Source organism: Anser anser, assembly GCF_964211835.1.
Source record: "Anser anser genome assembly, chromosome: 4".
Classification (NCBI taxonomy): domain Eukaryota; kingdom Metazoa; phylum Chordata; class Aves; order Anseriformes; family Anatidae; genus Anser; species Anser anser.
In genome coordinates, this window is record NC_139724.1 from 138,176 (window position 1) to 152,889 (window position 14,714).

At 46.8% G+C, this 14,714-nt stretch overlaps 1 protein-coding gene across 1 annotated transcript in view; it reads right to left on the bottom strand.

Annotated features, from left to right (window-relative positions):
• LOC310898764 (uncharacterized protein) overlaps positions 1-14,714 on the bottom strand; it is a gene marked incomplete at its 5' end in the record, with an annotated part of 75,975 nt that overhangs the window by 53,322 nt on the left and 7,939 nt on the right. The window contains 5 exons of the mRNA XM_083834211.1: positions 899-998; positions 1,224-1,297; positions 4,491-4,635; positions 4,738-4,835; positions 7,531-7,681. Coding sequence (XP_083690337.1) covers positions 899-998; positions 1,224-1,297; positions 4,491-4,635; positions 4,738-4,835; positions 7,531-7,681 — 568 coding nt within the window. The remainder of the gene's footprint in view (positions 1-898; positions 999-1,223; positions 1,298-4,490; positions 4,636-4,737; positions 4,836-7,530; positions 7,682-14,714) is intronic.

Genomic DNA, 14,714 nt, shown 5'->3' on the forward strand with positions numbered 1-14,714 from the left:
GGCATGGACAGGAAAGTGCTCATTGGTAGGAACCTCATAAATTGCAAGTTAAGCAGGGAACCTACGTTATAAGACACGTGCAGAAACCGCAGCACCTGAACGTAAGCTAACTCCTTCTCTACGCTGGGTATCAAAAACCAACCCTGAATAACTCTCGACATTGCAGAAGCAAGTCCCAAGAATGTGCCCGTAGAGGAAAAAAAATTGGGATGGCAACAGAATTCATTTCAGAAGAGTCTTTTGAGGCAAGACTTCTTGCAGCCTTCCAGTAACTCACCAACAGAAATACGCTTTTGTTATCAAAGACCTCTCTGCATTACAGTTTGTGACGTGCCAGTTTCACACATTTTCTAACCCAAGACCAGCTTCTCGATGCACCCCTCGAACGCAAGAGAACGGATTTAGTCTATGCTGCCTGAACTGTACTTTCCTCGGTCAGAAGGTAATATGGTTCGTTCCGGAAAGCATCATTTTTCAGTAACAACCTTCCCCACAGGGGCCAAACATCACGTTAACCAGCCCGGGAGATACTCATGCTATTTCATACATGACGATAACAGGGCAGATACTTGCTATATTCAATTCCTAAAGCGAGCCTCCTTTGGCAAAAGGAAACGCTATTTATTTATTTATTTAGATTTTTTTTTTTTTTTTAAACAATGCCGTGGGTTGCTGTTTTCAAAGGCCTCTCTGTCTTCTCTGATGAAGACATCTCTCATGTAATTATGGAAGCTGCAGCTGTTTCCACCGACAAGCTCTCAAAGTCCTGGGCTCACTAACCTGTGACAGCCGTAATATCCAATTGCAGGTGACGGAATATTCTAGTTCTGCTCATTTCCTTTGAGGCCCAGAAAAGCTCACGACAACAGGAGTACCATGAAAGGACCCATAATATTACCTTTATTTTCAGCTTCTTCTAAGTCCTTCTCGTTTGCCAAGAGAATTTCTTCTCTCTGATCAGGTACCAAGTCAGCAAGACGATAATCAATCTCCGCTCTCTGAAAGAGAAAAGTTTCTGAACTGCATCCTTATATGAAGTCCGTGGTGTTTGACATCTGGCTCACTTCAGCTCATTTCTACTGACACATCTTCCCGCCGTCTTGACTCCCTGGATGCTTGGAGCCAGCTGATTTTTTCCAGGACCCATTTGTGTTATAAACCTGTATTTTAAGGCTTGCCACGTGTTCCCAACCTTAAAGAGTGAGCACATACTGTTCTCTCACCTGCTCAGGCTGCAGAGCTGCCAGGGTCCTGCCACCAGCTCGAGCCCTTTCACCCTGCTGCTCTGCTGGAGGGCCTGCCAAAACAAACAAACAAACAAACAAAACACAACCACAAGACACGCAGACAAAGGTTACAGCCCATGTGGGAGGAAACGAACGCTAACCTTTCATCTTCCAACTCTTTACTCAAAGCAGGAAAACAGGTACGGTCCTAATAGACATATCAAAGAAATTCACTGTATGCCAGAACAGGAAAATCTGTATCAGATACCAAAATGCTGCCACGGTCCCCGAGCACAGCCCTTTTCAAGGCATCACGGAGATTCAGCAAGATCATCCAGGTCACAGGGGACAAACAAGCTCGTATCAAAGCTGCACACAGCTTGTATCAAAGAGACTTGACAAAGAGCAAAAGAATACAAGGACGGCTAAATCTCAGGAGAGATTTAGGAGAAAACTGAAAACAGGGAGGCATCCTTTGAAAAAGTTTAATTAGACAACTAACGAAAAGAGAAAAGATTGCAAAACAACACGGGAATGTACAAACAGCGCTGGAAGCCAAAAGCGGCCTGAGTAACAGCTTGCAGAATAGCTGCTCTCTCCACGCCTCTCCCTGTGCACACTGAAGGGTTCCTACAGAAGAAAGGTTTTCTTCTTGGCGTGGATATCAAAGAACCTGTCTCAAACTGAAACGATACAGAACAAGTTTTGAAACAGAAGCAGAAGTAACAAGTCAAAAGGCTCACGCAGCATTTCACTAAGGAGTTCTCAAGTAGCTCACGGATAAGCTACGTTTTCATTTTTAACTCTCTTGAAATTGTCTGTAGGACAGATGACTTGAAATGTGACTAATAGGCCCGGACTTCTATTTCAGAAGCGTCCTACAGAAATTGCCAGAGCAGGAATTCCCACGTTAAGGAAAATAACAGGAGGTAAGAAAAGAACTAGCGGACACTTGATTAAGAAGACTTAATTAAGGAGCGTTAAAACAGCTTTTTAAAGCGAGGTCATACTTTATAAAGTAGAGCGTATTTTCGTGTTCTTCGAAAAAAAGTGACACACGCGAGGAGATAAGAGTTCATTTTAAAAAGGTACCTGACTATTTCAAGCGTGTTTTGGAAGACAGAAGACAAAAGAAAGAATGGGAGTAACCACGTTCCATGGTAGAGGAAGGGTCGCAGTAAGATTTCACCTTTACTTTTGCTGTTCACCATATTTGTAATCGTCTGAGACGTGGGGTTACAAGATGAAAAGCTTTATAGCTGATACAAATTTATTGCAGTAGGACAAAGTGAAAAGCGCTGATATCGCACTTTTTCCCAGAAAGGAACTTCTCGGAAAAGGAGCTAAGTTTCCTGGTGGACGCCAACTTGAACACGAAACAGCAATGTGCCTTTGCTGCAAAAGCAGCTGAGGGTATCCTGGGTGGCATTAGGCAAAGTATTGCCAGCAGGTCAAGAAAGGCGATCCTCCGCCTCTGCTCAGGAACGGTGAGGCCGCACCTGGAGTGCTGGGCCTGGGCCTCCCAGTACAGGAGGGACCTGGACACACTGCAAAGAGTCCAACGGAGGGCCACGAGGACGGTAAGGGACTGAAGCACCTTTCCTATGAGGACAGGCTGGGAGAGCTGGGACCGTTCGGCCTGGAGAAGAGGAGGCTTGGAGGGGATCTCATCGATGTCTGTAAATACACGAAGGGAGGGTGGAAGGAAGACAAAGCCAGACTTTTCTAACTGGTACCCAAGGAACAAAAAAAGGAGGCAACAGACACAGGCCGAAACATAGGATGTTCCCCTCCTGTGGTTTCCTGAACATCAGTAAATACTTTTTCGCTGTGAGGGTGACTGAGCACTAGCGTAGGCTGCCCAGGGAGGTCGTGGAGTCACGGTCTTTGTGAGGTTTCAAAACCTGTCTGGACGTGGTCCTGGAAAACCAGATCTGGGTGGCTCTGCTTGAGCAGGGGTGTTGGACCGGGTGACCTCTGGAGGTCCTTCCGACCTCAACCAGCCTGTGATTCCTTTGCAGCCGCTATGCAACCAAATAGCAAGCACAATTCAAAGCAGATAAACGTGAAGAAATGCAGAGGCAAAAGGGGAAATCAGGCCTCGGTACTGCACATAATCCTATGAAAACATCACCCCAATGCTCATCAGCGTCGAAGAGCAACTTACACGTTTAAGCTTTTGGAAAAGGCCTAGGAAAGGCAACAAGAAACATCACCAGTCTGATCAAAACTCAAAGTTAGCCTTGCTATCTCATAAACTGAAGGTTCATTTGCATCTTGGATGCTACACAGAATTTTATTTTTGCCTATCTTAAAAAGGTCACAGTAGAATAAAAACAGTTTCAGCCAAGAGAAACAGGGATCGCCAAACTTTTGGAACAGTTTCTGTAGAAAAGGACTAAGAAAAAACCTTTTTCATGTGACAAAGAGACGATGAGGGAAAAGACGATGTCTCATATCATAGAAGTTGAACAGAGATCGATCACCCGTGTTCTCTTTCCATACAGAAGGCGGGGGCATCAAAAGCTAGCAGGAAGCAAACTTCAACGCTCCTCCTGCCCACAAACACACACAAAATAAAGGAAGCAGTTCTCCACATAGTGCTAGCTCCAGAGTTTACGCACAATACCTAGTTAAGGCTCGTGACTGCTGTGACCCACGGATGCTAAGTGTTTACATGGGTTCAAAGGATATGGCCGATTTTTACAAGAAACACATTAAGCGTTTTTATACTCAAAGGCATTGGCTTGTCTTAAAGTGCAAGTCACAAGTATCGCTCTATACTCGTTCCATTCTGCTAAGACCACCGATCTTTGGTCTGACTTTCTGCGGCCCTTGTTACATTGTCACAGCAACACAGAGGCAGGAAAACATTCCTGCATACGGTAACAAAAGACCGAGTCATTAAAAGAACTTACGACAAAAACCCAAACTACACACTATCTTAGTTCAGCCGTACATTCTATATGCACGCTTTCACCCTGGAATCTTCAATAATAGATGATAACCTCTAAGACTAAAAGCAATACAAATTCTACCCAGTTCTTTGAATGCAAGTCTGATGCAGCAAGTCATCAGCTGGAAGGAACCCGAGCAGACGATTCAAGATGTTCTATTCCAACATTAAAAGTTACCTTTCAAAAGCCGTTTGTCAAGCAGAGCGTAGTTTCCCATTTGTTGAACAGGCAGGCCTAGCCAAATTTTGACCCTAAACTTCCAGGAAATCTCTACAGCTCCCAATGTACATGTTACTTCCGTACTCACCTGCAGGTTTTACCTCTGAAAAAAAAGTTCCAACTTTCTTCCCTTCCACAACACCTGTGATGACACGACCCGAGATCTTTGGGTGGGTTCCACTTGCAATCACTGCAGAGGTGCCTCCTTGGAGGGCCCACAGAGCTGCTTTCACCTGCGATGAAGGATAGAGCCAGTTCCCGAAAATGCATTTGTTATTTGAATCCCCATGCTCAACACGAATTCTTGCTCCACTTTGATCACTTATGTTTCCCACCTGGGATTTGGTTCCAAACGTCACCGATTGTTGGTCTCCTGGGTAGGATATGTCAGTGAGCTTTGCATCATCGGATCCAGGAGGGCTGTCAAAGAGTCCTGAAATGAATAATAAAAAATTGTTAATGTTACATATCTTCTGTTCCAAAGCTCACCAGGGAAAAATAACTAAAGCCTTTGAGGCTAAAAACCTGTATTCCACTCTACAGGATTCAAAACTTCCACTGAACCCTCCTTTTGTGGAACTGAAAGGATGAAACACTAACATGCAGGCTCAAGATGCGTAACTTCACCGGAATTGTAGCTAGTGTGAGGAAACAGAATATCCACATGCTGAATAGTATCACGTACGCTGGGAAGTACCCACACTTCAGTGAGGTTAGAGAGAAAACCGGAAAGAAGTTTCCAGCTTTTATACGGTTCAGAATCAGGGCTGACACACAAGAGTGCACAACTGAACAAAGGACAGTCCTCTTCACCTAAAATCTCAGATGATATTCCCGAATGCTGTGTTGTACACTGATAAACCGGGCAACTTAGAAATATGTATAAAGGCTAACTATTGAGTTCTGCAAAGAAAGGACACAAGACTATAGACACACACTTATTCATTTTAAATAAATATTGTACTTTTATTTAACTATGTTCTGAGTTGAGCGATACTTCTGTTTACCTAACATGTAAACCCTAAACTCTACCGCCAAACTTCCCAGAAGTTCTATGCGAACAAACACGTCACAGATTAAAGCGCACAAGTGAAGAGTACCTGAACTCTTCCTTTACAGCTTGGGAAGGAAAGGACACTTCTTTCCATAAAGAAGATACCACAGCAAATGAATAAGCTGTGAGGAAATGGGAGCGGTGTTTTCGTTTGTTTTTTATTTTTATTTTTTTTATAAGTTGTTTGGACTACCATTTTTGTTATTTTTTTTTCCTGAGGCAGTCATTTCAACTAGAATCAACCATGAAATCCATCTGAAACAGCTGGAAGAAATTGTGGTTATGAAAAGCCAACCTCCTTCCTTCTCGGGGCCTACAATATGGACCAAAGTCCAGAAGCCACCGAAGGAAACACGTCTGGAGATGATAAAAAGAGTAAGTGATTTTGTTGATGGCCTGGTGTGAAACTGTACCTACCACCTTCCTCTTTCCAGAAAAGTACCTTCAACATCAACAGGTGACAGACTTCACGGCAGCACAGCTCACAAGACTAGACCACTATCAGCCACACGTCTGGGAGACAGAAAAGCTAGCAAGCTCCAGGTATCTGGAAAGCAATATCCAGGACATGTAAAGTACCCATAAATCACTGAAAGACAGAATCCACTGCCGGAAGAAGCAAACGATTGTAGAATAGCGTTCGGCTTATATGCAGGGAAAGACTATGTATTTAGAATCAGGAGCGTTACTCATGACTATATACAATTCCGAGGAGCTAGCAGAAGTACCGTAGCGTCCACACAGGGCGTGCCTTCCAATCCTTTTACCGGCTTTGTTGCCCTCCTCTGTACGCTTTCAGGGATCTTAACGTTCTTTTTATATTGTAGAGCCCAGAATCGCACACAATATTGAAGGAGAGGCTTCGCCAACGCTAAATACAGTGGGAGAATCACCTCTTTTGACCAGCTGCCTACACTGTGTTTAATATATCCCAAAATGCTAGACGATAACCCGTGCTTCTGAATCCTCTAGCTATCTTCCCAGGGCCCTGAAATTTATTTTGATTGAACGCAGACTTCTTGCTGCAAACTTGTTGGTACCCACGTGAAAGAGCAGGAGTAGGGAATAATCTGAAGTTTGAACTAAGCTCGTAAGCTCGCTAGCAATGTCCCTGATCCAAGCCCCAGGCAGGTAGAAAAGCTCTCAGTAAAGATGGTCTGGTCTGCAGATGGGAGCCTCTGTTCCCTTCAGAAGGCAGTCACCTGTGACTATAACCTGGCACTATTTCTTCACAACGCTGGCCTTGATCTCTCGATCACTCTACAATTCCACGAAAGGAATTGCCTCCCAAGTCGTTCTTGACTGACCGCAACTAGCGTTCCATAAAGCCCTGCAAGCACTTGTTCATTGTTTCTAGGATAATTCTTAAAGCTGAAGCGGGACAAAGTTTTGTCCACAAAGGCCTTCGGGGAGACTTCTGAAAGGAAAACCAGGCCAAACCAAAAAACTAGGAACAGCAAGCGGCGTGTACGTCGGTTTTGCTAACAGAGTAACACTAACGTACTAGGAATTTCCACGTTCTTTGCCCTCTACCTTGAAAGTGTCACCCAATTCTGTCAGTGTTCACCATCAGCTTCTTTTTTTTTTTTTTTTTAAAATTTCCACATGGACATCTGAGAAAAACATTTCGAGTCCCCGTCATCGAGGGAGAAGAGGAGAGGAAAAAAAAAGAAAAAGAGAGGGGGGTGGGGAAGAAGCACAGCCATTCCTTTCTTCAGTAATGTGAGCAAAAAGCTCAGGCGCTCGGCAACAACAGAATCGTAGAATATCCTGAGTTGGAAGGGACCACCGAGGATCATCGTTAAGGACCACCGAGTCAAACAACGCGCTTTGAAAGACAAAACACAGAAGAACCTGCACGTTATTTAATCTCAGCTGTAGAGTCACGTGTATTTGTACCCGCTCATTCCTTCACCTGCCAGTTTATTGTGCTACAGACGTTACAGAACACACAAACTGCAAGGTTACTACTACCTTTTGTAACCGATGCGACCTTTGGTAGGGCTAGCCGTCTAAGAGAGCCACCAAAATCCCCTTCACGCCCGGATTTCACCCGGAGGTCGCTGCGACTTACCCGGACAGCTGGGACAGACGGGCTGCTCTTTCTCCTGGGAAACCTGCGACTGCAGCACGCCAGCTGCAGCTTTCCTCCCTTCAGCTGCCGCGCCACCTTCGCTCGGCGACAAACCCCGCGGGGGTCCCAGCGGCGGGGAGCTGCTTCTGCCCTGGTGAGCCGCAGGGAAAGGAGAGAGCCGGCCGTCAGCGCGCGGGGGGAGGAAAACCTCCGAGGCGCAGCCCGACGATCGAGCGCAGCGAGGACCCGCGCCCGGCCGCCGCAGCCCCCACCCCTCCCGGCCCGACGCTCCGGGGAAGCGCCCCCGAAGGCTCTCGCTCGCCTCACCGCCGGCAGCCGCGCTCGCAGCCAGCGGCAACCTGCGCCTCCCGGCGCGCACGGCCCGGCCCCGGCCCCGGCCCCGGCTCGGGGAAAGACCGGCCGCGCGCCACAGAACTACAGCTCCCAGCATGCCGCGGGACGGAGCAGTCCATCCGACCCAGAGGGGAGTCGGCCAAGCGCACGCAGCCGCCCCCCCCCGCGCCGCTTCGCCCCCCTCTCCCCCAGCCCTCCGAAGCCCCGCGCAGTGCAGACCCCGCCGCACGCCCGGCCCGGTCCGCTCCGCTCCGGCGCCGCCCCCGCCCCGCACAAGGGCCGTTTCCGCAGAAGCCGCCGACCGCGTGGCGCCCCAACCGCCCGCCGCCTCGCCCCCTCCCGGCCCGGCCCGGCCCGGCCCGGGGCGGCGCCGACCACCAACCTCGTTGCGGCACCGCGCCGCGGCGGCCCGGCCCGGCCCGACAGCTTCCGCCCATAGTGCCGGCAAGCCCTGCACGGCACCTCCGCCCTGCGTTCCTCCGAGCCGATCACGGAGCGTTTCCGCCCTGAGTTAAGGCTAGCCGTGACGCCACATCCGCCCTCACGGTCCAGCCAATCACGGCGCCGCTTCCCTGTGGGAAGGCGACCCTGAGGCTGCCCCCGTGCTGCCTTTTTATTTATTTATTTATTTATTTATTTTTAAAGAAGGCGCGGGTGTTCTTGGTCCTCTCTCGTCAAGTCTGTCTGCGAGAAACATCTCAAATAATTTTCTTGACACGCGATCTTCTCTGAGGCTATTTTATTCGCGGTTGCAGTGGCGGGCGTCCTGCCGATCAGGAGCGCATTGCAGTAAGCACAGCATCAACTTTTAGTCCCTGTTCCCCGACACCTGATCCCCTCCCCTGTATGTACCATGTATGTACAATTTTACTTCTTTTTCAACCCTTTAATTTCTCCCTTCTTATTTCCTTTTTTTTTTTTTTCCTTTCTTATGTTTCAGGAACCTGTGATCTTTGTTTTACCGTGCCCACGCTGCTCAACCTGTTTTTCCTCAAGCTTCTGCCTTATTTCGGAACAGTGAGGCCGCCTACTGTCCGCTTACCCACGTGGCGTTTCTCCTCATTATGACTGCACAACTACCTCGGAATACAGAAAATTAGTTCTCTACTGCAAAAACACAACTTAGTTTCTCACAGCTCCCTCCTCTCCTTTCCTTACTCCTACTGTTGTTTTTGCACCTCTTCACGTACCGCGCTCTTGAGTTTCTCCAACGTTAAGGCGCAATAGTCTTCTTCGGATGTCACGGGGGATGGGAGGCGTACAACGCCATTATTTTTACAATACCAACAAATAGTTGTTTGAGCCAATTCTGTTCAGGTAACCACGAAGTTAGTTTCTCCCACATGTTTCTAAATGCCCAGGAACTGTCATCTTGAGCTACTCTATGTAGGATCTTTCCCCCCCCACGCCCCCCAGTATACCTTTTTTTCCCCCCAAATATCAGTCAAATCCGTCCCGTTTGATCTACATCTATACAGCAACTAGCATTAATTACAGTGCACGCTCCTCCTTATGAGGTTATTAATGAATCGAATACTATTCGATTCTACGGTGCTATTTTTGCAAACTTATCAAACTTATTTTCTAGTTCTTCAGTTATAGCGGAGATATTTACAATAGCTTTTTCTAATTCACCCACCCCTCACCGAGGTAAAAACCACCTTGCAAAGCTGTGAAATACTAGAGAATTTTACTAGAGAATTGTCTGGAGTCCGCTTAATCCTGCGTGTGGTCTCAAGGGGGCTTTGGCTTTGTGGGTCTTCAATAATAGTCACGTTTGGAATTACTGCCTCCAGGGTGCAAGCTCCCTTCCATCCCAGGGGCAACACCTTCCTGGCTTTATTGCCACGTAGCCAGTACCACCTCTCGCCATTTGGGACAGGCCATCCAGGTGCAGGATTCTCACGTCGCATCTGGCACGCGCTATGTATATTAGCGCTCCTGTGGCTACCATATTTGGTGCAGCGTGGATTATTCCCTGCGTGGATAATTCCACACCCAGGGTCAGTACTATCGCCCCCTGAGTTTCTATCACTGTTGTTTAAAAGGCACCTTCGATAACGCGGTATATTGTAGCCAGGATTACGCGCAGGGAGCGTGAGAAACACTCCGTAGCCAGTAGCTTAGGCTCAGGCGAGGATCTCAGTGAAGTAGTAATTTATTCGCGATCGCAATGGCACGCGTCCAACAAGCAGGAGCGCGCCTACTAGTCACACAGTACGGTTTATGTACTTTCTTTCTCGACGACCGGGACCCTCCCCTGTTTCCCCACTGACTGGGTATTCCAGGTTCACAACCTATCCGACGCTTCACAGACACTACGTGGCCTTCAGTTGCCGGCCTGTTCAATTTCAAATTTCTTTTGACTTTTTTACTGTTTGAAGCGGTAATGTTTCTTCACTGATCTGACTTGACGCCGTGATTTTCACCTAGCTGCTCTGAGGGGTCCGGTTGTCTGCATTTTACAAGGTTGTCCGTTAAGCTTTCTTATCACTGCGAGCCTATCTCAACACCGCATTCCTTCCCTCTAAACAACGTAACTCTGCAAAAACAACATTTTTATTCCCACAATTCCCCCCTTTTCTTCTTTATAAACTGTTGATTTTTGCAAAACTTTTCTCTGCGGTGTAATTTGGTAGATCTCTTCCTCTTCTTCACCTTCTTTGCTTTCCATCCCCTCTAATATCATCGCCTTACGTGAGTAAGGTGGTGGCTCCACGGTCATTTCTTTCGATAGTGCAGTTTCAGTGAGCCGCTGTACTAGTCCTTTTACACAGGGGATAATGCAACAACCAAGGGCCGTCAAAACTCCTGATACTACGATCAAGGACGCAGATACGGACGCTAGGATCCCTTTCCATTTACCAAACCAAGATTCCGAACATCCCGCGAAGGAAGGGCCGGTTCCTAATTACTCTGCCAATTCACTGGCAAGGGCGGGAAGCCCTTGCAACGCTCTAGTTACTGTGCCATCTGGGGCAGTATTGTTGGGTATAAAAGTGCAACAATGGTTGCTCAGTATCACACACACACACACCCCTCCTTTCTCCGCGATCAACATATCTAATGCTATTCTGTTTTCCCAAGCCATTTTGCTGGTGGCATCTAGTTGTTCAGCGATTTCTCTTATCACATCCCTTGTATGATTTATGAATATCTGCTGACTATAATAAATACTCTTATTGATTGTTACCCACCAGAACAGCGACTCAAACCCTGCAGCAATGTGATTCCTGGCTTTCTGTTCATCGGGAACTCCTCTAGGCACCCCAACAGAATCTATGTACACTCTATCATCAAATGACATTCCTGAGCCTCTTTTACTTCTTCTGTGTATTTGTGATGTTTCTCTTTCAAATGCCAGGGTGAAGGGTATAGCTAATTGAACAAGTGCAAAAGTGCCTCCCCAATTAGATGGTAGGGTGGACCATAAGATCTTCCCTCTGCAGTACCACCACAGATCTGCCCTGGGGATCTCAAGTCTTGAGCAGTTTCCCATCAGGTCCTTGGTAGCATTCAAGGTCCTTGTGCACAAGGCAAATTCTCCCAGATGCCGGGTAGCGCTCACACCCTGCCGTGAGAGGCAAGCTGCATGGTCACCTGTAGCTGTAGAGAATGCAGGGGGAACCCTGATATTGCTATCACGCAAGGAAGGGAACAGCAAAGAGAGAGACTTACAGGCCTCATTTCCCCAGGCAGTCTTTTCTTGGTACAATGCAATCATACATCGCATCCCCTGGGAATCCCTGGTCCACCCCAATGGGAAGGGCACTATCCGGGCAATCCGTCGTCCCGAGGCACAAGCATAGCAAGTGCTACGGTTGAGACTCTGGACAGCATATTTGACCCATTCTATCCAGGCATTCACATCCCCATACCCTGTTTCAATCTCAAATGTTTGAACTGCCACATTTCAAAGAGAGCCTCCTGTTTTCTCTCCTGTTTTCTCCTTGAGTTTCTCCCTTTCTCTGATGGCAATAGAGGATCGTTTCCATACAGCTGCTCTCAATCTGGCTGTTGGGTGTCTCCCAGTTACTTGTTCTCTCTGCTCAGTTGTCATTGGGCATTTAAATCTCCACAAGCTAACACCTCACAAGCATCAAACATGACAGATTGTGGTACATAACCCTCTGTCACATTCACCCCTATTTTGACGGGGTATCCCATCTTACTATTATCTGGTCATGCCTTTTCCAAGTTGCCAATTGACCAAGGCCTTCTCTGAGGCCTACAGTCACTAGAAACAAAATTAATAGTTGATTTTTCCCGGTCATTATTTTTAACCCTTAGGTTTCCAAATAATTACCAATACAAAGAGTAAGATATATGTACCCTACTACTAGAACAAAAACCCCTTGGGAGCACTTTGATTCGCTATAGGCCAGTCCCTTCTCTCAATCACAAGTCACACTCATTAGTTACCTGTGAAAATAAAAGGTTAGTTTACAACTGTAAGCTTTTATCCTGCTCACAGTCCACTACAAGATTTTTCTCTTCGATTTCAACTTCCAACAAGTCTTCTGTAGGAACAGCTTCCCAGGTACTAGGGTCGACGGATGCCTTCACTCGAGTATAGTGAGTCCAGCCTTTTTGTGCAGTTCTTACGGCTGTTTCAGTGGTTAGTAGTACTTGGAATAGTCCTTCCCATTCAGGCTGGAGTTTTGATTCTTTCCAGGTCCGAATCAGGACCCAATTTCCTGGTTGATGGTGGAGAATGGGGAATTCCAAAGGTGGGGTTTGAGCCAACAACCCACGGGTCCTGAGAGATGACAAAGAAGAGGACAACCCCAGAATACAGTTCTTAGGAAACTTCTCTTGTTTTGAATTGTGGTATCTCATCCCTTCTGCCCAGATAGGGGAATCCGAACAGCATCTCATACGGTGAAATTCCTATATCGTTTCTTGGTGCTGTTTGAACCTGGAGGAGTGCTAAAGGTAATCATTCTACCCAAGGAAGTTGGGTTTCTAACACTAACTTAGTTAATTGCTTCTTTAATGTCTGGTTCATTCACTCTACCTTCCCAGAAGAGGAGGGGTGCCAGGGGGTGTGAAAATTCCATTGAATCTCTAAGGCCTGCATTAGCCCTTGCAGTACTCGTGAAGCGAGATGACTTCCGTGACCTGAATCAATGTTTTCAACTATCCCATATCTAGGGACTATTTGCTCCGGTGATACCTTAGCCACCGTGTTCGCAGTGGCAGATACCGAGGGGAAAGCTTACACCCATCCGGTCAACTAGGACAAACAAGTACTTTAGTCTCCCTACTTTAGGTAACTCGGTAAAGTCTACCTGTATGCTTTGGAAAGGTCAAATCCCTGGCTCCCGTCCCCCTCTAGATGGGTTACGGATGACCTTTTTATTTACGTTTTGACATACGGTACATCCTCTGCATATTTGCTTCGCTACAGTGTATACTCCTACACAGACATACTTTCTTAGCACAACATCACACATTGCTTGCACCTCCCAGTGACTCTCTTGATGTAAAACAGTTAATATTTGCCTCATTGGTGCTTTATTCAGCATTTCTCTCCCATCAGGGAGTATCCATTTTCCCTCAGACTTCGTGGTGCCTGATTCCTTAAAAAAAAAAAAAAATCTCTCAAAACTTTTTAATTCTTTCTTAGTTTTCAACAATTCCCTGAATCCTCTCTGGATTTATTCTTTGTTTTCCCTCAGACATTAGATGCCTTAAATACCTGACTTCTCCTTCTACATATTGTAATTTCTTTTTCAATACTCCCGAGCCGAATAGCTTGTCAGTAGCTTCCTTCACAACTCTTTTCTCCTGTCCTGACAATAAATGATCATCTACATATTTGTAACAGTAATACCTCCTCGGGAGGTTGTAATTGCTCCAAAATCTGTTCTAGAACTTGCCCAAATAAATTGGTGGCCCTGTAAACCCCTGAGGTAAAACTGTCCATCTGTATTGTTGCTTCCGCCCCCATTTCAGGGTCTTTCCAGTCAGAGGTGAATAGATCTTTGCTCTCAGGACCTGAGAGCACTCCATTAATAACACTGTTATTCCAGTCTAACAATTTGCTATTTGAATGCCCAATTTCATCATCAAATCCCTTCCCTACAAGTTAGTCCCTGCCTTTGGTACATACAGTAATTGCCCAGTAATCATTTTATCCCCTACTCTCAGCCTGGTATCCCCCAAAAGTGGGGCTGTTATCCCAGCCCCTTCTACCCCCATCACTTTTAGGGTTTCATTAGTTAATTTAATCCCTGATACTTTACAAGCCAGTAATGATCTAGCTGCCCCAGTGTATTGGGTTCACATACCAAGGTTTGGGGGGGGAGAGGGGGGGTGGAGCAGGCTGCCCCCCCCCCCCCCCCCATACTTGGGAAACTGACCAAACATCACAGCAAATATACCAAAACTTCTAGACTGTTACTTAGATAATGCCTTCATCCTCTTTCCCTGCTCATTCAACTTCAAACAGCTCTGTCAAACACTACATACCCCACCTTTAACACCTTCAATAACCCTTTTTAACACTTCTATCTTTCTCCAGCCTGTACTTTCCCATTTTCCTTCTCTCCTCCTTCTTCCACTCTGGATATTCCTATTTGAAACGGCCAGCCTGGCCACACTTCAAAGCCTGTCTTTCCTTGCCTGCTATTCCTTCATCTCTCTTCCTCTCCTTTCCATCCTGGCCCTGACTCCCCCAGATGATTTTCTTCCTCTCTCTCCAACCCTCTGCCTCACTACCTGCTACACTGTCAATACCATTAGTTTCGCTCTCTGCTTTTCCTTCTCATCTCCCCTCCCGATATACACCTCCAGGGCCTCCCGCAGGAGGGCCCCCCACAGTGACT